General features: G+C 37.4%; 2 protein-coding genes and 1 long non-coding RNA gene across 6 annotated transcripts; 1 reads left to right on the top strand and 2 right to left on the bottom strand.

The window, feature by feature from the left end:
• Positions 1-5,398: 5,398 nt before the first annotated feature.
• Positions 5,399-6,349, top strand: LOC125475823 (protein TRACHEARY ELEMENT DIFFERENTIATION-RELATED 7A-like). The gene has a single exon (XM_048581185.1). It carries the CDS (start codon positions 5,399-5,401, stop codon positions 6,347-6,349), a length of 951 nt encoding a protein of 316 aa, XP_048437142.1.
• Positions 6,350-10,077: 3,728 nt separating this feature from the next.
• Positions 10,078-11,665, bottom strand: LOC103939571 (stearoyl-[acyl-carrier-protein] 9-desaturase 6, chloroplastic). The gene is made up of 2 exons (XM_009349672.3): positions 10,997-11,665; positions 10,078-10,716 (listed from the first exon to the last, which is right to left on the bottom strand). Exons 1-2 carry the CDS (start codon positions 11,615-11,617, stop codon positions 10,150-10,152), a joined length of 1,188 nt encoding a protein of 395 aa, XP_009347947.2. The 5' UTR covers positions 11,618-11,665; the 3' UTR covers positions 10,078-10,149.
• A 1,032-nt stretch (positions 11,666-12,697) lies between these two features.
• LOC108867521 lies at positions 12,698-19,227 on the bottom strand. Of its 4 annotated transcripts, XR_007257054.1 has the most exons (4): positions 18,925-19,227; positions 17,027-18,302; positions 16,838-16,933; positions 12,698-13,312 (listed from the first exon to the last, which is right to left on the bottom strand). It is a non-coding gene; the product is annotated as an uncharacterized LOC108867521 (long non-coding RNA). The 4 variants fall into 4 exon arrangements; XR_007257053.1 differs by having other exon boundaries at positions 16,838-18,302; XR_007257052.1 differs by lacking the exon at positions 12,698-13,312 and having other exon boundaries at positions 15,921-16,933.
• Positions 19,228-22,120: the final 2,893 nt, after the last annotated feature.

Genomic DNA, 22,120 nt, shown 5'->3' with positions numbered 1-22,120 from the left:
CTTGTTGGATTACCTGATGGATTCGAATCCTTCATTGATTCTGTCAAGTTAGGTCTCTTTTCCACGCATTTGGATGAGTTACATGGTCTTTTTCTCACCAAAGAGCTTTCAATGTCTCGTCGCAATAAGCTCTCTTCTTCCAATACTGAGTCTTTTCAGGCATTTTCTGCTCAGTCTCAACCGCCTCTTCTTCCCACTCCACCACCTCAAGCTTATGTTGCACAACCTCAACAATCTTTTCGATTCAACTCTCATCATGGAATGACCGCCAATCGGGGCAATCACTATCATAATACTGGTCGGTACAATCATAATCGTGGACATTGAGGGAATTATCGAGGTTAATCCTCCAATCGTGGTCATCAACAAGGGGTTCGTAACTCTTCATTCTACATTATTCATGTTCCTTGTCAAATTTGTGGCTTCACCGGTCATAAAGCTATTGACTGCTTCAATCGCATGAATCCTAACATCTCTGGGAAGATTCCTCCTGCTAAACTTGCAGCAATGTATACACACTACACCTCCAAGCCTTCTCCAGCTTGGCTATTGGATTCTGGCACCATATCTCACATCCCTAATGACATTGCCAACATCTCTTCACCAACACCGTACACTAGCGAGGACAAAGTTTATGTCGGTGATGGTAAAGGTCTCTTTATACATCATATTGGCTCTTCTTCTTTGCATTCTTCTAATGATAAATTTAAGTTGAGTAATGTACTTCACGTTCCTCAAATGAAACACAATATGTTATCTGGATACCAATGTCTCAAAGATAACTACTGTGCCTTAACACTTGACTCTGATGGATCTGTTGTGAAGGATCGTACTATGGGGATGACGCTTTTGCAGGGTCCAGTTAAAGATGGTTTTTATCCTTTGCAAAACTGTTCTTCCACTGGTCAATCTTCTGGATCCTCTTATGCCCTTGTTAGTGCTCAAGGTTCAGTCACACTCTGGCATAGCCAGCTAGGACACCCTTCCTCATCTATATTTCTCAAAATAATCTGTAGTAATAAGTTTGCTATTAAAGGTACAACCTCTGTTGACTTCTTTTGCTCTAAGTGTGCTATTGATAAAAACCATAAACTGCCATTTGGTTCATCAACTACATCCACCTCTAAGTCTCTTGAGCTTTTACATTGTGATATGTGGGGACCAGCTCCTATCACTTCAGTGAGTGGTTTTCGATATTATTTTCTCATAGTTGATGAATTTAGCAAATACAGTTGGTATTTTCCTTTAAAGACTAAATCAGAGGTGTATTCTACTTTTGTAACCTTCAAAGCTTATGTTGAGAATATTGTTGGCAATAAAATCAAGATCCTTCATACAGATTTTGGAGGTGAATTTACCAGTTTATAGTTTAAATCTTTTCTCCTACTTATGGTATTGTACAACAACTTAGTTGTCCACACACACCAGAACAAAATGGTTGTGTGGAGAGGAAACATAGGCATCTTATTGAGACAGCTTAGACCTTATTAGTTGAATCTAGTGTTCCTCATTCCTATTGGGTTGAAGCTTTTCCCACTGCCATTTATCTTATCAATAGGCTGCCTCTATCAGAAAATACTCAATCATCCTGGGAGTTATTGTTTAATAAGTATCCAGATTATTCTACACTTAAGGTTTTTGGTTGCAGTTGTTATCCATGGTTAAGACCCTACATCTCATATAAGCTTGATGGAAAAAGTAAAAGATGTGTCTTATTGGGCTATAGTTTACAACACAAAGGTTATAGGTGTTTGGATTTGGACACTAATCAGGTTTATATCTCCAGGCATGTTACATTTGAAGAGGGTACTTTTCCATTTAAAGTTGTTCCACCTATTGCACCATCTGTTGATCATTCTCTTTCTCCATCTCCATCTATTGATCTTTAATTTTCAATGCCTACATCTATATCCACTACACATGTGCCTCTATCACCATCCTTCGCACCTTCTTCACAACCTACTATCTCTCCTCAATCTGAGCATTCCTTTCATACTGTGCCTACACACCAACCTATGCATCATTATGTTTCCAATGTTCATCCCATGGTTACTAGATCCAAAAATGGAATTTATAAACCCAAAGTCTTCACTGCTACCAAACATACACTTTCTTCTTCCAATGATTACATTCCCAATACTTATCTTCAAGCCTTTAAGTCTGAACATTGGAGATTGGCAATGCAAAATGAATTCAATGCCCTTTTATCTACTGGCACCTGGACACTTGTTCCATCCTCATTCTCTCAAAATGTAGTTGGTTGCAAGTGGGCCTTTTGAATTAAAAAGAATCCTAATGGATTTATTGAAAGATATAAAGCAAGGCTTATTGCTAAGGGGTTTCACCAAAAGGAAGTCTTGACTACACAGAAACCTTTAGTCCAGTTGCAAAGCCAGTTACTATCAGGCTGTCCAATTTAACTGGTTTCTCAATCAACAGGACATAAGTAATGCATTTCTACATGGTAACTTAAAGGAGGATGTTTTCATGGTTCAACCTCCTGGTTTTCAAGATCCCAGCAAACCTCATCATGTGTGTAAGCTCAGAAAATCTCTCTATGGACTTAAGCAAGCTCTAAAAGCTTGGTTTGACAAGTTATTTCAAGCTCTCAAATCTTTGGGATTTAGTTAATTATCATCTGATGCTTCTTTATTTGTTCTTCATGCTCCAACTTTGGTTATAGTACTTGTCTACGTTGATGATATTCTGGTCAGTGGCCCTAATGCTAACATCTGCAATTAGTTTATAGCAAAGTTAAGCACTCCATTTCCTGTCAAAGATCTGGGCCCATTGCATTACTTTATGGGTCTAGAAGTTCATAGAACCAAAAATGCTATGCTTCTTTATCAAAGCAAGTATTTGCTTGATCTGTTATTGTTTGGGTCCAAAATAATATTGTTGGGCTGAGTGTAGGTTTGTGCTCGACCCAAAGCCGTGTCAAAAATACCATGGGCTGTCTGATGATTCTGGGCTATTTAGGAGGGATGGTCGAGTCCTATCGCAAGAAGAAGTAGTTCAGATAAGCAAAGAGGGTCGAAGAAGTCCTGCTGCAATTAGGATTCTCGACCAGCAATGAATAAAGCCCCGAATGAGGGTGAGTTCAAAGTCCTAATGGGAGTAGGGTTGTTCGAAGCAAAGTTGGAACGAAACAAGGACTCCCAATCCAAATAAGAGTTTAATTTGATCTCAAGGAGTTGGTGCTATAAATACAAGAAATCATGCAACAATTGAGACCTCCAATTCAACACACAATTGCCCTGCGCAAAACCTCTCAAACATCTTTAGATTTTTTTCTTTTCTTTTTTCCGCCAACACTTCTTCAGTTTGGATAAACAACACTGTGGAGGCAACCGGTGAACACCTTTAGTTTGGATAAACAACATTGTTGCTGTAGAATCAGCCGACTGAGAAACACCTTCAGTTTGGATAAACAACACTGCGTCGAGGCCGACTGGTTACCTATCCAAGTCTCGGCCGAGAAGGGTTTTCGAATCCTTGTTGGCGAAGGTCATCTTAGTAGCCTTCCAGGCGAAGTAGGGTGTTACAAGCTACGACATTCAGCGTATTGGACGCCGAGTGATATTATGATTGGATATTCGCAAGTGAGTTTCAGAGTTCGGCATTCTGACGGCCGAACCACATTCACCATCAAGACATTCATCACCTTTGAATACTTTTATCCGTACAGTATGGTGTCGATTCGACGTGCTTATACTCTTACGAATATAATCACGGTGACCGAATCAGGCACTAACGATTTGTGAACTTCGCAGAACTAGCAGCCTTGTCTTCAGGCTCTAGAACCCAAAGACCGAGAGTGTTTTCCTCGGTCGCAGTCGCAAGATAGTGAAGTCAGCAAAGCGCCCAATGCAACATCAACAAATTTTACTTCTCGGTCGAGCTTGACAGACGAGTTGACACTCCCCGCATTAAATCGAATGACGTAGTTAGCTTATATGTTACTCGGCCTGCGCGCCGCGTAAGTTTTGTAATTTTTAGAGTCAACAGTTACAGAAAACAAACATAACTGGTGCAAAACCCTTTTGCACTCCTCTTAGTTCTACCAAGTTAGATCACAGTGGGGAATTACTTGTCAATCCCACTGAATACAGATCACTTGTAGGTGCTCTCCAATACTTAACTTGGACAAGACCTGATATTTCCTTTGCTGTGAATCAAATCTGTCAGTTTATGTATGCATCTATTGTTCTCCATATGCAAGCAGCTAAACGTATATTGAGATATCTCAAAGGGACTACAACTCATGGTCTCTTGTTTAAGAAAGGTTCATTGCATTTGTCAGCCTACTCTGATGCAGATTGGGCTAGTTGTTCTTACGACAGAAGGTCCACCAGTGGTTCATGTGTTTTTCTGGGCACCAACTTAGTTAGCTGGATTGCCAAGAAGCAATCAACAGTAAGTCGTTCATCTACTGAGGTTGAGTACAGATCTTTAGGTCAAACTGCTGCAGGGGTAACTTAGATTTGCAAGGTGCTCAAAGACTTTGGTTTTCCTCTATCTCACAAACCCACTCTCTAGTGTGATAATATCTCAGCTATATCTCTTGCATCCAATCCTATATTTCATGTGCGAACTAAGCATGTAGAGATCGATTATCATTATATTCGTGAGTTAGTACTTGCCAATCTGGTTGCAGTTAAGTATGTGTGCAGTCAGGATCAAATTGCCGATATTCATACCAAAGCCTTATCTAAATACAGGTTCCAGTTTCTGCAGTCCAAGCTTTCTCTTGGAATTCTTGATCTTGGAATTCTTGATTCTTCCAAGTTTAGCTTAAGAAGGTGTAAAGATGAAGATGCTATATCATAACTAGAGTTGGTTATTAGTTTGTTACTCATGTAATTAGTTTGGTATATGTGACTAGTTTAGATAGCTTAATGTGAATGATCAAAAGGCTATATATATGTAATTGTATTATTCACTTTTCAATTAATGAAAAATTACAGTTTTCTTAATTCTTAAGAAAACCATTTTCCCTCTCTTTTCTCTCTCTCTCTCTCTCTTACAAGAAAACAGAGTTTCTACATCTTCACCATTATTATGCAATGTTAAAAAATAAACTTTGACGCATGTAGAATTTCCCTAAATTTTGATGCGATTGAAAAATGAGAAGAAAAAAAAAACAGACGTAATATATAATTATATATACACTCATCAGACACAAAATCTCAATTCTTAGAATGGGAAGTGTTTTCCAATGCAAACAAACCCCTTTCCTTCCCAGCTCCAAATCTTAGAATGAGAGTTAAGATACTTAATTAAAAATTACTTTTAATTTAGTATAAACTTTACCACAGATGGGCATTCAGATTCACCACCTTCTCCACAACAATTCAATTTTCGTCTACCACATTACAGACTTAATTTACAATATAAGATGGCCAATCCAAATACAACTCCACCACCAACTTCAGCAGCAAAGCCGCCAAGTCACTCAACCTCACCACCACCGTCCCCGGGGGCAAATCCTCCAAGTCACTCAACCCCACCGCCAACTCCATCAGCAAAACCACCAAGTCAATCAACCCCACCACCACCTCTGGCTGCGAAGCCACCACGTCCATCAATCCCACCGCCACCTCCGTCAACAAAGCCACCACGTCCATCAATCCCACCACCACCACCTCCGGCTGCGAAGCCACCACCTCCGTCAATCCCACCGCCACCTCCGTCAGCAAAGCCGCCACGTCCATCAATCCCACCACCACCACCCCCGGGGGCAAAGCCTCCAAGCCCCTCAACCCCACCGCCACCACCATATCAACCATTTAGGCCACCGCCCCCGCCTCATGTACGCCCTCCGCCACCGCAGCTGCCACCACCGTCCCCATCACCGGACAATAATCCCACCGTCATAGTCATTGTGTTCATCTCATTCGGTTCTGTTTTCTTCCTTGCATTCCTTGCAGTTTCCCTGCTTTGTTGCATCAAGAGGAGAAAGAAGAAGACAATCCAAGAAACCAACTTCATTCACATTGACAAACACCGGAAGATGAAGGAAGCAATTGTAGAAGGTCCCAACGGACCGCAAGCCGTGGTGTTGTCGGTCGAGGATGATGTCCACGTCGACGAGGAGATAAGGAAGAATGAGACAATTGCTCACGAGGGGTTGCATGGAGAAGTAAAGAGTTCAGATGTCCAGTCGGATACCGAAATCATTAACGTCGGCGAACATCGGAACGTGAAGGAAGACATAGAAGTTCCGCATGGATCGAAAGCTGTGGTGCTAACAGTCAAAGACGATGTTCATATCGATGAAATAATAAGGAAGAACGAGAAGGTTGGTAAAGGTTTGCATGGCAATGCAGAGGCAGTGAAAATTGATTAGCCTTCAACGAGTTCAAATATTGGTCAGCAGTAATAATCTTGTATGAACATTTGATGAAGTCGTGATTTAACTAATATAACTAATAAAAATTCATCTATAAAACCTGATATATGTATCTAAATGTGACTGTTCTTTTATAAGATGGATCGGTAAGATTATTTACGTATGTCAAATGCGTTGTTATTAATTTGGGTGGACAAAACCCCATCTTCGCTTGCTCACTTTCTCAACAAGAACGCACTGCCTGCCCTCCACTGAAATAAAGGAAGCTATGGTTTTGTGGGGTGACGACGATCTCTGCTACTTGTAGCGTCGTCTTTATGCAGTGCCCCTGTTGTATGTTTGCTGGTAGTTTGGTTGTTAGCCTTAGTATGAACAGATATAGTTTAATTAATTTTTATATTTCGGTGTGAACAAAGCTCATTCCTGAGACAGTTTCAATAATGGAAAGACAGACGGAGTTTATATTATCCAGATAAGAAAATAGTTTTGAATGAAATCGTTGTTAAGGTTTGTCTGCTGACTTTCCCGATATAAATGGGTTGGTAGCTAGAAGCTTGGTCGTTTCCTTAGGTCTATTCTGTTAGGACCATCTGCCCTTCTCACCTAGACAAACACGAGCACAAGAGATGTCAAATCCAGATTTGCATTCCCGTAAGTGGAGACTCGGTGGTGATATTATTTGATTTGAAGACTGTTGAGTTATTCATATCATAATGATGTCACTTACTACCATAACAATGTTACTCTTCCATATTTTTCATATTACATCTGTAGTTTATATCATATCTCTAATACCGGTAGAACCAACTTGTATTAGTGGGTCCTACTTATATCTGAAAGTTGATATAAATGTAGTATAAAAAATATGACAAAAAACATAACTCACTATATTGCTCAACACATTCAAAACTCAGCAGACTCCAAATATATTATTACAACATGATTACAAAATAAGTAATGTTAGAGAGACTACTTATTTATACAAGGATAATATAAGGAAGATCAAAATTTTAAACCAAATATGCAAACCAAATAATGTGTTACCAATTAAAAACAAGCACGTTAATACATTTAATTAATAATTCAATCATCTACAACTACACTATTTGGTTTAAAAAATTTGGCCTTCCTAACATTACTCTTATACAATATTAGGGTACTATTTTATGTATTCAAATGATACATACATACAATCAAGAATAAATGAGATCAGGACGGTCCTTAGATTTCGAGGGCCATGTGCGAAAGTGAATTAGAGGCACCCAAAACTGCAAACTTAATTTTTTTTTATTTTCAGTTATACTTTCTATAAATTGTAATAGCAACAAAAATTATTACTACTCAACTGATGGAAAGTTGGATAATTGTTTTTTCTTAATTACTAAGAGGTCTAGGGTTCGAATTTTTATGTTATTTTTTTGTGGAATTTTTATATTATTTTTGTGGAAATTTATGCATTTAATAATAGTAAAGTAGAAGTGATGGAGGAACCCATTCCCAAGCGCACATAGAGAAGCCTTACACTTGTGCTAACAGTTGGTTTTATTATTTTTTACACATATTGCTATATATACGTATATTCATGTAAAATTGAAAAGTCAAGGATCCTTCCAATTTTGGAGGTCTGTGCGGTGGCACCACTTGCACACCTTCAAAAGCCGACCATGAATGAGATAAAGAGCTCGTTTGGATGTACTTTTAAAATGGTTAAAAGTGCTTTTAGAGAAAATATTTTTCGATTCCAAAAACACTTTAAGTGCTTTCTGCAAGAAGCATCAGTTATGTGCTTCTTTTGAAAAACACTTTTAAGTGTTTTTCTAGGATTTACTTACACTTTTACTAAGGATTAGTTCTAAAAACATTTTCACCAAAAACGTTTTCAGTCATTTTAAAAATACATTTAAACGAGCTCAAATTCACTAATTAATGTAACATGTACACATCACTTCAACGTCAAAAAGTACCAAATGTAATATTTGGAAAGAAAAAAACAAAAGAATATATGACCCTGAGAAAGAATACCCCACAAAAGGCAAAAACGAAGCCAAATGTGGATGTTTATGCATTTAATAATGGTAAAGAAGAAATGATAGAGGCAAGCCTTGAACCCATTCCCAGGCGCATATCGAGAAGCCTTACACTTGTGCTCTCCGGATCCACTTTACTATTATGGGGATCTTAGGGATTCTCACGTCCTAACCGTTATCGTACATCGTGTAGTCAGTTTTCGTCAGGTATTATTTGTGTTTAATTTTAAATAAAAAAAAAGGTCAAATAATTTCTGATTGCACGATTCACGATGACTGGCTAAGATATGAGGATCTCTAGGATCCCCACAATTTGGATCTGGATGAGATCCAAACCCTAATTTCCAAGCGCATATAGAGAAGCCTCAGACCATCTCCAACCCTTGGCCTAAAACCTAAATCTTTTTAGTCCAGAAAATTTAGGTTTTAACCCAGAAATAGCTTTTGTGCTCTAACCCTTCTGACCTAAAATTTTAGCCCCACAAAACCTTTTTATTTTAATTTGTGCCGATGACACCATCTTCACTAATAGAAACTCATGCCAAACATAAAGCAACATCTTTCTCAAAGGTCCAATTACGACCTCTAATATGTTGTTTTGCCATCTTGAAAATTTTGGAAATGAGACGAAATGGTAGAAAGAAAAAATGGAAGAATTGTAGAAGAAAAGTGAGTTTTGTGTGGGTGTTTGAACAAATACATAAGTATTTATAGAGTTTTTGGGTGAATTTTGAGTTAAATTTTTTTTTTAATTATTTTAGCCGTTAGATTTAAATTTGGGCCTTTAGATCTTTTTTTTTTACTGTTGGATTTGATTATATTTGATCTCAACCGTTAGATTCAATAAATTTAAAAGATTAAAATTAAACATTACATCAATTAAATATGAACTGTTGGATACCAACAACCCATTTGAATGTATGCCATTAGATTACATAAAAGAGTCGTTAGGCTCATCAATGAAATGGAGTAGGATTATCTCCCTTCCTCTCACATTCTCTTATTTTGTATTCTTCTTGCTGTAAAAAAATTAGTAAGATGTTGATGTAGTTTAACCATGACCATTCAAATAGGAGAGGAGGAAATGAGAGAGAAAAAAAAAAGAAAGAGAATCCTAGTCCCAATAAAATAGGCAAGTGGGGTTTAAGCCCCTGTGGGTGGGTTCGCAAACTGCAGCACATGACCAATTTTTGGGCCAAATCCTGGCCGATTTTTGGCCTTTTTTTTTTTTTTGTTTTTTGGGTTTTAGGTTTTATGCCCAAATTAGAACTAGGGTTTGGAATGGAATTTTTTTTTTGGGGGGAGAGATTGAAGGGAAATTATAGGTTTTAGGCTATGAGTTGGAGTTGATCTTACACTTGTGCTAATTGTTGATTTTATTATCTTTTACACGTATTGCTATATATAGATATATTCTTGTAAAATTAAAAAATCGGGAACCTTTCCAATTTTGGGGGCCTGTATTGCACACCTTCAAAAGCCGACCTTGAATAAGATAAATTCATTAATTAATGTAATATGCACACATCATTTCAAGCCGACCTTGAATGAAATAAATTCATTAATTAATGTAACATGCAAACATCATTTCAACGGAGAAATTTTTAGTTGCGTCAAAAAGTACCAAATGTAATATTTAGAAAGGAAAAAAAAAAAAAAAAAGAATATACGACCCTAAGAAAGACTGCCCCACAAAAAGAAAAAACGAAACCAAATTATTTGTTGTGATTACATCCCATTTCTAGTAACATTACTTTATTGATGAAATGATTACAAGGCCAACTCTTTATTAAAGATCCAGCTAAACTTAACCGCCTGCGGCGCCATCTTCCGTGCTTGCTCATCCGCCCGTTCCTGAAGCCTTCTAATTCTCGGTGCCAGCCCACACACGAAATCCTGTGCTCGAGCACCTTCTGCCGCCAATCCCTCCAGCTTCTCCAACTTCCACCTTCCGATCAAAAACTCCAAGATATCCGCGTAATCGTCGGCCGTGTACACGCCGATCCGCTGAGCCACCGCCGCGAAGTGCTCGAATATCTTCGGGTCTTCCCCATCGTACATAAGGTGCGCCGGCATCGTGATCTTCTTCCGCATCATGTCGCCGATCGCCACCATTGCTCCGTTGGGGTCCACTTCGAGGAGCTTCTCAATGATCTTGGCGTAGGCCATCTCGTGGCGCCTTTCGTCGGATGCAATGGTGCCGCAAATGCGCGCGAGCACTGGATCGCCGCCCTCTTTGGCGAGCCGAGCTGTATTGCCGTGCGATACGAACGTGGCTCGCTCTTGGAACGACGTGTACACGAACCCCAAGTAGGGATTGTTCTCTGTCCCTGGATTCTAAAATTTAACCAAAACAAAAAATTTATTTTGCATAATCATAATTGCATTAGACAATTAATTAAAAAAAATATACACATAAATGCTAAATAATAAATTAAAAAAAAAAATCAGAAAAATACAACATTCGACTGTCACAATCTCCAATAACTAAGTCAAAAGTCTCAGATTTTAAAACAAAATGTGCTTTTTGTGTGATTAATAATTTTTACCCAAAAAAAAAAAATTTGAAAATAATAATAATATTGTATAATAAAATCATGTATGCAATCGGACTCACCATGCCGGCTGCAATGAGATGTTGTACGGTTCTGTCGATCTTGAGCATATCGACCCGACCCGACAAGTAAAGATATGTGCGGAGCAGATCCCCATGTCTGTTCTCCTCAGCCGTCCAAGACCGATTCCATCGAGCCCACGCGCTCGGGCTAGAACCAGTCTCATCCTTCACTCCGTCTAGCCCATTTACCATGGTTTGATAAGTGGGCAACGCGTCCTCAGTAATCATGTCCCCCACGAGCGCCACAAAGTACTCGTCAGGGAGCTCGCTGGTTCGATCACGGAGGGCTCGAACCTGATCCAGAAACTCTTCTTCCGGAAGTGATGAGTCGGGCAAGAAGGTGCTAGGCTGCCAGCACTGATCTACCGGTTTTAGGAAAGGGAGGACGTGTTGCTCGGCCCAGCCCTCTAGCGACTTGAACAGCTCAACTTTTTCAGGCGGCAGTGAGTGGGCCTTCTGCCGAGTTAGAGGTGGCGGGGAAGTTGTGGCCACGGCGGAGACTCTGGGTGTTGATCGGAATTTGATGGTGGGGTTTGGTGGAGTGAGGCGGTGGTGGGTTGGGGTGTGGCCAAGTGGAGGCCTTGCAAGAGTGTTGGTGTCAATGTAGAGCGAGGTCCGCATGGCTCGAATTTATTTCTTTTGCACTGCCTTTGTCACTCAGTTTGCAGAGGCTTATATTTATAAGGAGTTGTATTACTAAATTACCCTTTGTTTTCAATCTAATTACTGTAATGCCACTTTGTTCGATGCTGTCGACAAACAATATCTTTGTTCGGACTAGGTAAGCAATTTGAAAAATGTGACATTATTCTAATTATAACTGGAAATCTTTTATAAAATTGAAAAATGTTTGTTTATTTATCGAGTACATAATATTCTGCTTTATTATTATAAATTAAAAAATATAAGAATTTTGAACGTGCCGTCAATGCTATGGAGGTGCAAATTGTTTTTAGCCAACTTTTTTACCCTCTTATCAACAATTTATGTACCTTTGTAGTGTCATTCTGGTCATGACATTGCTTGCTCGGTGCCGAAAAGAAAAGTTTGTATTTTAATTACGCAAAGCAAGGTTTTAGAAGCAAAAATAAGGAAAGGGCAATAATGTCAATTTAAGAATTTAGGGAAACTGTTGGTTTTGAAAACCGAGGGGTGCAGTGGTTTTGAGAGGAGGGGAGAAATGGAAAGCTGATTTCTGTGGGTTTGAAATGGTAATCGACAGCTATCGCATTACTCGTCTTTGGTAACATCGAAATTAAAATCCCAATTATCTACTAATTATCTATTAATTAAGTTTTTAAATCTCATTTTACTTGGACGAGTGTGTTTGGTTGGTCGGTCAACAGAGATTCAACAATACTTAACTAAGAAAGTAAATACCCCCAGTTGGTCTTTTGCTATAATGAATCTCTCCAAATCTTGGAGAAATGCTTCATTGTGACCGAAACACGGGTAGTACATCATATATTTTTATATATGTAGTGAGAAATTTTTATCTTTTAACTTATTAACTTTTTAACACACATATCCTACTATTTGTATAGTAACACGTGATGTATCATCCCGTGTTTCAATCACACTGAAAAATCTCTCCAAATCTTTTGTGTACTAATTAATTGTGCGGAATAACAAATGACTTTTTGTATAACACTTGCATTAATAAATCTTGCTAACAAAGGCATCACATTTAGTGTAGAAATGTTGAATTTAATGGGATTAATTTTATTCATACGATAAACTCTTTTATACATGCATCACAAGCTTGTGCCTTAAGGATTTAGATTCTTAAAGAGTAAGAAACCTAAGTTATATATAATTACGATACTTAAGTAACAATGAATTGTAATAAGGGTTTGATTCTATCATGCTCCCTCACAATTGGTGGCACAAAAAATACAAGTTTGGCCTGAATCAGTTGGACGACAATGTTTATGACGTCCTTTTGTGAGAATTCAGGAGGTCGATCAATAGATAGTGAGTACCCATTTGAATTGGCTAACGAACAAAATAATAGTCTAACTCGATGTGTTTAGTTCGAGCATGGAACACTGGATTAGTAACTCTTGACACTGAGACTATCACAATACATAATAATTGTTGTTGAAGTGCATGGCCAAGGCACTCATATACAAATATGGATCAAGGCACGATACTCAGATTTTGCTCTGGAGCTTGGTGGAGCTCCATGAGACAAGAATTAGTCCAAGATAAATAAGAAAGTCCAAAGTAGAACAACGTGTATTCGGACCAAATCCTTAATTTAGCCTGAATTCTTTGCCAACAAATGCTGAAGAGGACCAAAATCCTTAATTTAGCCTGAGTGAGATGGGGCCAGTGGATGAGTGATGTACCTCAACGCCCAACAAATAATGAAGATCATAGAAATCCTTAACTTCAAATTATTTACCAAACACATCAATAAATGATGCCATAACAGGAGGACAATTACCGGCAAGGATAATATCATCAACATATAAAAAAGAGGATTAAGAAAATAGTACCATATGCATAAACAGAAAAGGAGTGGGTGAACAAACTATGTTTGAAGCTGTGACAAATGACAAACTGATTGAGGTACATGGAGCTTGCTTAAGACCATAAAGCTCCTCAGTTTGCACAAAGTCTGGTGGTTGAACCATGTAGACCTCCTCTTGTAGGTAATCATGAAGGAGAACATTATTGATATTAATTTGACGAAAAGATCATCCATTGGTGACAACAAGACAAAGAACAATACGAATGGTAGCTGGTTTGATCACAAGGTTGACTGTCTCATCATATTCAAAGCCATGTTATCAGTAAAGCCATTGGCAACAAGGCGTAATTTGTAGTGCTTAATTATTCCATCAAAGTTACCTTTGATACGAAAGACCCACTTGTAGCCAACATGACAATAACGTGGGAGGGGGGGGGCACTAGAGGCCATGTTTGATTTTGCAGAAGAGCATTTAAATCCTCTGGATGCCTAAAAATGTGTTTGGTAAAACAAAAAAAAAAAAGTACTTTTTAAAAAAAAACTGTTGTTAATGAAAGTAAAAAAGCAGAAGCAGGGTCTATCATGCTTCTAAAAAAAGTTTTTTATTTTCTCAAAACATAGTAATCAATGCTCATTTAATAAACTTTTCAAATGGCAAGTATACCCCCACATGTTTTACAAAATTACAATCCTTGCCCCTACATTATTGTCTTTGATACTTATTATATCATATTAAATACTATATTATTTTTAGTCATTTAACATATTCAAGGCAATTTATATAAAAGTTTACCAAATACTTGGGCATTGTTTTTCTTTTATATATATATATTTTTTTTTAAATCACTTTTACAAAAAAATGTTCTTTATTTTACAACAATTTATTTTCACGGCACAGCAGAAGCAGTTTTTTTTTTAAAAGCATGGCAATACCAAACTAATCCTAAGTGAAGCATGTGGGTTCAATTTCATCAGAGGAGGCAAAGGTAGAGTAGGCGGCAAGGATCGGGTATATAATGGTGTCTTCAGTTTGAAATGCCTGAATGCAAGCAGGTCACCATTGGGTGATGTGGTTTAGGGTTTATGGTTATCGGTAGCGGGCGGTGTTGTTAGTGCTTTATTTAGATTAATTTGGTGTTAATTACTACATTTTGTAATTTATTAGTATTAGGATGTGTATTGATCAAAAATATAATTAAAACAAGATTTTAATACATTCTATACGTTTGTCTTCCTAATCGCATTGGCTTCACCCATTTATTCAATTATTATTTTATTCTTATATCAAGGGCCAATTGGTGGTGTGACTTCAAGTTAATTGGACTACAAGTTAAAGAGGTGACATGGGCGTTGTCATTAACCACAGATGAGGGACTTCAAATTAAGCGGTGAGAGTGGATGCAAGTAGAGTGAAAGTAGGAGAAAGTAGAGAGAAAGATGGGAAAGTACTTTACAAATTCTACTTCCAATTCGTGTGGTTTTGAGTGCAAGGAGATGGATTGAGCATTCTTGATTTTAATTTAGCTTTTATGCAATTTATTTTCCATCGAATTACAATGAAGGTTTTTGTCATGCGGTTCTAAACTCTTAGCTAAGGCTAAGAGGAATTTCTAATTATGATTACTTTAGCTATTTGATTGTTTCATTCATGGATTTCAGATTGTTAATTAATTTTCATTCACTAATGGAATTGCAATTTTGATATTTGGTTCTTTGAGCTTGACCATAGCCTAGGATTTTGTTATTGAAATTATTTGCATATGAATTTATTTCTGACCATGAATTGGATTCTATCGATGCTTTGTGAATGAGAATCACGAACTTATATTTTGATCTGACCGTAGACGAATATTGGTTCGTGTGACTTCCTAGAAGATTAGTTATTTGTTTGACGTGACCAAGTTGATAAGTGGTTAATTTATTTCTCACTGTGCCTAATTGGATTTCTACTTGTTTGTGTATACCAGACCATGGATATATAGACTGTAGGAATAGTTGAGTTTAAGCCTAACTACAATAAAATTCACATCTCTTTGAGAAATTATTGGCATTTGTACCTAACCACATACATATGACCGGAAGTTTTCATTAATTTGATAATTCAATATGGGTTGACAATTGGATACTAGGTATGACAATTAGTGGTGGAATCAAAGCCTTAGTGTTTTCTTACATTTGTTTTCAATCACATTTTTGTTTAATCACTGTTAACTTTAATTCTTCTTCAACATAAATCCAATCTTTGTTCCAATTTGTTAAGTAATAGTTATTGGATTCAGTTGGTAATTCAACCCCAGTGGATTTGATCTGGTATTTACATATTTCTACTACAACTGATTCGTGCACTTGTAAGTAAATTTAGTTTGAATTAATCTATTTATTAGGTTAGCTTAAATTCACATCAATGCTAGCGGCAGCAGAGGTTGAATTTCAACAACAACGAAAAAGTAGAGAAGTAAACAACAAACCTTTTTTCAGCAAAAGTTGGCGACAATGAATACAAAATCATTCGAAACCACAACAAAAATACCAATCCAAAACTGGAACCAACCCTCGCATTTTTTTCCCCAAAAATTCCTAATCCATTTAAAACCAACAATCAACAATGCACATGACTCGACCTTGTTATTTTCTAACTATCCACAAATCCAGCCACATGCCTGTTGCAGGCACGCTGCAAACACACACAAGGAAAAAACAAAGTCTATACTTGCGGCGCACATTCTTCGTCCAGTTCATGGACATCATGGTTTCTGTTTTCATTAGCGCCATGTTAGCATACCACAACCTCCCTTATCACGAATTATATATAAAGCTTTTCATATAACATTGCACACACATACACACACAGATATATATACAGAGAGAGAGAGAGAGAGAAGCAGCCTCTTATCACGAATTGTAATCCACTGTGCATAACACTGTGCGAGCAAGACACAATGACCGGCAAAACGCACTCCCTTAAATATTCCATCCTAAAATGTCAGGGAATTGCATAACAGCTTAGATGGATTTTGCCTACGCACAACAAGCACATTCAAGTTTTTCACTCTGTTTTTGTAGACCTCAATTGATTTTTCTGCTTAGCCCGAAAAACTTTTGAGATTGAGAGAGAAAACCAAGAAATTCAAGTCAAGAAAAGAAAAAAAAAAAAAAAAAAAAAAAAACACTTAAGCATCCTTCCAAATGAAATCACACAAAGCAAAGAAATAATGAATAAAAGCACAACTCCCCTCTCAAGTTTTGAGATATCCACCAAAATGAATCCACACAAAATTAAATTCAAGAAACAAAACCACAAATTCCAGTGAACCAAATAAGAAACACAAACAGAATCATCAAGAAGCAGAGGCAGGAAACCATACCCAAAACAACAATTGTAGTTCCTGGGAAATTTCAGAACTGTTAACGGAGGACAGCAAAAAAAGAATCCGCTTTTAGCCCCCAAATCCACAACAACACTGCAACTCACCGCAAATCCAAATCGTGAGTGTTTCCTCCAAATCGACAAAAATCCAAAAACAAAAACCCAAAAACAGTTATTTAAAATATACCTTGCCTGAGTAAAAGCCCTTGCGCAGCTGTCTGGAAACATGCCGCCCGCAAACTAGGCTAAAAATCAGCCAAAATTCCGAACAGAAACAGGAAATCCCAGACCAAAAAAAAAAAAAGACGAACACGGATTGTATTCCCCCGACCACAACTTTGGAAGGCCCGGAAACCAATTGATCAGTTTCCACAAAAAACCTTAGGTTTAAACAGATGCACAATGACCCTCAATGACAAATCGTAGAGAAAATCAAATCCCTTAAACAAAACCACGCAGTCTTTGTGCAAAAGAAACAACGATCACCAAAGAGAAACACAGGATTAGAAGTAAGGAGCAAAACAAAAATAGCAAAACCCAAATCAAGAAAGACAACAAAGGAAGAAAACCCTAAGGAGCTAAGAAGACTGTCAAAGTCGACGGAATAACGATGGGGACGCATGGAAAACAGGGGTAAAAATGTCTCTTCACTGCACCAACCAAGCAAGATAGACGGAAACAAATGAGAGTTGCAAGGACAAATCAGTCTGGACACTATAGATAAATAGTAATCCAAAAACTGGGTTTTAGTATATATAACTAGAAGAAGCTTCGGCCATTAGGTACTTACTTTCATCAATCCGCGCTCCTTCACAAAAGATTGTTGCGCTTTGTCCTTCAAGTAGTCAATGTTTTGTGAGAAGTAAAACTTAGTGCACGTGGTTCAATAAAAAATTTCTTGCAGAATGGTACCCACTTTCTTGCAAATTCAGATGTCTCGGCAAGAGATTCAAAAGTAAGCATGGCAGCACTAGGGCTGGTTCAGTATGGGATACCGAACCGAAACCCTTGTCCCAATTCCCAAACCGAAGTTTTCGGGAATCCCAATTTCGGAAATCCCGAAATAGTTTCGGGATTTCGGGACAAATCGGGATTCCCAAAATATTTTTGGGATGTTTTCTTTCACCACACTAATGAAACTTAAGATGGCAGTTTGCTCAGATAGTTCAATACCAGAATAAAGAGTTACCATTTTCTTTCAACTCTATTAGCATTTTCAATTTGAAAAGGATTGGAGGTCATTTGTTCAAATGAGGGTAAAAATGTAACTGAATAAAAATTCTATATTATCACGAGGTCAATGAAATAATAGCATGTCAAGGTTGGCATATAAATGCAAATTAATACATTGACTGTATTGCCACAATACCTCCAGTTCTTGCTTGCGTGCTTCCTCCTTTCTTGCTTCTGACCTAGCACTTCTTTGTACTTCAAATATCAAAGCAACTGTTGCAAGTTGCAACCTGTGTATATATTTTCAGTAAGAAACAAATACTTAGGAAAAATAACAACAAAACAACTTAGGAAAGTTATATGATCTACCATTGCAATTGAAGATTCCTTTACCTAATGATGTGCAATTATGTGGGTATTTGACAGTTCATCAGTTCAACACCTTCATATATACTATATGAACACGGTTTTACATGATTTGAATACCATGTACAGTAATTAAGCTAGTGGTTCAGCACTCATATAGTAATTAGTATTAAAAAACAAATCTATATGAACAAGGTCAATCAAGTTGCTTTCAGCTTTGAAAAAAATGGTAAACATTTGAATAGCTCTGATCATTGGACAATAATTATGTTCCAATGCTAAATGTACACAAATTTCAAGCTTTTGAATGCAATATGTATAGAGAGAATTATTTCACATGCACATAGATGATAGAAATACAGAGATCATCAATTTGCAAAACCCGAAATCCATATAAACTTAACCCCAAAAATTATGCACACATTTCGACAGGTGTCAACAACCTCCATATCACTTCCAATTGCTCCTAAATTTCACAAACCCTAATCTAGATTTCACAAACCCTAATCTAAATTTCAGAAACCCTAAATTAATTCCCAAATTTACCTGATTTGGGGGAGAATCGGTGCACAATGCACTGGAATCTGGATGAAAAAGTCGAGAGAGATCAGAGATGTGAGCGGCGCCGGTGGCCGTGGCTCTGTCTCTGTGCCGTGAAGGAACAGTGAGGGTCTGAGGGATGAGAAGTCGAGAGAGAGAGATCAGAGACGGAGAGGTTGTTTGAGGTGAGGTCGAGGAGGGTGGTGAGGACCGTGATGCACTGAGGTTGTCTGTGACTGTGAGGTGAGGTCGAGAGTCGACATAGTCGAGACGGAGAGAGACAGAGAGTGACTGAGTTGAGTTAGGGTTTGAACTTTGATTTGTATTCAACGGTTGAGATTAAATCTCAATCAAATCCGACGGCTGTTACAATTTAAAATATAAATTTAAAATTAAATAATTATATTTTGTTTATTTTGGTTTGATATTAGATACCGAAAATTTCGAAATTCTCAGTTTGGTATTTTTTCAGTTCGATTTGGTTTAAAAATATTCAGTATTTTTTTTCCACCCTTAGATCAACTCTAATGGTGGGCTAAAAGCCAAATTACCCCCTAAAATTTCCCCCCAAACGTACTCCAACCTAAGGGGAAATTTTGAGCTAAATGCTAAATACTAAACCAATGCCAAATTCCCCCCCCCCCGAAATTTAGCCCAAAAATCGGGGTGGACTCTACCCAATATTTATCGGAATTTAAATTTTTTTAGATTAAAATGTTCATAAAATTAATTTACGATAGTCTACATATTTATTTTTTTAAAAAAATTTAATTTAACAAAAAAAATAGCCTAAATTCATTCTTTAATAATCCCGGGCTAAAATTTTAGGGTAGAATGGTTGGAGTAGAAAAACTATTTTTGGGCTAAAAGCTAAATTTTTCGGGCTAAAAAATTTGACTTTTAGCCCAACCATTGGAGATGGTCTTAGGCAGACCATCGTCAGACACATAGCAGTACCAAAAATTTCGAGATTCTCAGTTTGGTATTTTTTCAGTTCGATTTGGTTTGAATTATTCAGTATTTTTTTCCACCCTAGGCAGCACCATCGTCAGACACACAGCAGGAAACTTTATCCACGGGGCAGTTTACAGCAAGGATGAAGCAAAGGAGATTTTAAGCCAGATCCCTTGGCAAAGAAAGCTTGCTGCATATCTATGAAACTAGACACTTCTCTTCGTATTAAAAAAAAATAATAATAAAGAATAAAAAATAAAAAATAAAGACCTAACGGAGAAATTTTGTTTTTGGATTTAATTTCTAACGAACTTCATCACAAAGGTTTAAATCTGAATTTTTTTATTACATGAGCTATCTCCAAGTACCATATCACCACGAGAACCGTTTATTAAATTTGGTATCGAATTCGCTATCTATGAGATTAGAACCTAAAACCCTTCACTTTCAAATGAATAAAAATACTATCAGATCGTAATACTGAGTAGCAATAATAAGAAAAGAGCAATGACGTCATTTTAAGAATTTAGGGAAACTGCTGGTTTTGAAAACCCAGGGGCACAGTGGTTTTGATAGAGGAGGTGGATTGTCTGCCCTCCCATTTCCATATTCTCCCCATGCCTTTCTGTTTGTGTAGTCACGGTTAAGTCACGTCAACATTTTATATTCCTATTACTTTTTGTTTTATTATTTCTATAAAAAATTAATATAAAATGTTGACGTGGCTTAATCGTGACCACACATCACAGGAGAGCATGGGGGAGTATGGAAATGGGAGGGCAGACAATCCACCTCCTTTGATAGAAGGGGAGAAATGGAAAGCTAATTTTTGTGGGAAACGGATCCTTGCCGATCATTTTCTTGGGAATTCTAGGGATCTCGTGATCATGACTGTTCATCGTACATCGTGTGGTCATAAATCATTTCAAACTTTAAAATTTTAAATTAAATATAAATAGTATTTAACGAAAACTGACCACATACGATGAAAGTCACGATTACAGGATCCCTAGGATCTCCAGGAAAATGATCCATTTTTGTGTGTTTGAAATGGATGTAAAACACCTAGCAAATGAAACTAGTTACGAAAAATTATAAAACAAAATATTATTAAGAATATGGATAGAAAACACCTTGAAAATAAACTTGAATCGTCGAATTCTCCAAAGTAGTGCTTGCATTCTTCTCCTCTCCCCCTTAATGGTTAAATAGTCTTATTTATAATACTACAAAATAAAATTCTACCTAGAAAATGTCTTCTAAAAACTAGGAAACATAATAAAATAAGATAGTTAGGAAATAAAATGTTTCATATTTAAACTGAAATTCGGACTGCAAAGAAAATCCATCTTTTGACCAACCAAATCAACTCCGATTTGGTCCCAAAATGTCTCTTTTTAAAGCTTGAGACATCCCTAACAAATCCTTAGAAGGAATCTTCCTCAAGATATGCCATATTGACCCTTAAAATACCTAAAACGTCCAAAAACGTCAATCTAGGAAAACTCTACACTGGGCCTTTATTTCATTGCCATGGTCAACTAGCATGGTAGAAAAATCTGGAATTTTGACACAATCATCTTAAAAGACTCGCAAACATCCTCCAATTTAAACCACTCCAAAATTCATCCGTTTGATCACGTTTTACTCCAGATGAAGTCGAATGTCCTACATTAAAAATATATAACAAAATATCAAAATCCTATCAAAATAACTAATAAATTATAACTAAAATTAGGGTGAAATATATAGTATAATATGGACTCATAAGAGGCAATGGTAAAGTAGGCGGCGAGGATCACTTATATAATGGGGTCTTCAGTTTGATTATGCCTAAAGCAAACAGGTCACCATTGGGTGATGTGGTTTAGGGTTTATGGTTTTGGGTAGCGGGCGGTGCCAGGGAGCATCCGGTGCTGGTGTTGAGGTAGCAGGAGGTGGCAGGGAGGTGGCAGGGAGGTTGGTGCTGGCGGCAGCAGAGGTTGAATTTCAATCTCAATATTAGGGGACTCATCTAAAATGTAAATGATAAACCTCACTTATTTTACAAAATGACAGTCTTTGTCCTCCCTTCACTTTCCATCCACCACCCCTCGTCCCCTAGCCAGCACGCCACGACCACCCCCTCGGGCCAAGCCCCTCCATAACCCTTTCGTGTGAGTGTAAATTTTGTAAAACAATTTTTTTATCAAAATAATGTATGCAGTGAGAGTTCAGTTTCTTTTTGTCAAACTATCCTCAACTGTCA

Source organism: the organism of the source record quoted next, unplaced genomic scaffold (assembly GCF_019419815.1).
Source record: "Pyrus x bretschneideri cultivar Hongxiangsu unplaced genomic scaffold, Pyrus_bretschneideri_v1 Contig16, whole genome shotgun sequence".
Lineage (NCBI taxonomy): Eukaryota > Viridiplantae > Streptophyta > Magnoliopsida > Rosales > Rosaceae > Pyrus > Pyrus x bretschneideri.
Note: the sequence above shows the minus strand (reverse complement) of the source record. Positions and strands in the feature narration are given on the sequence as shown.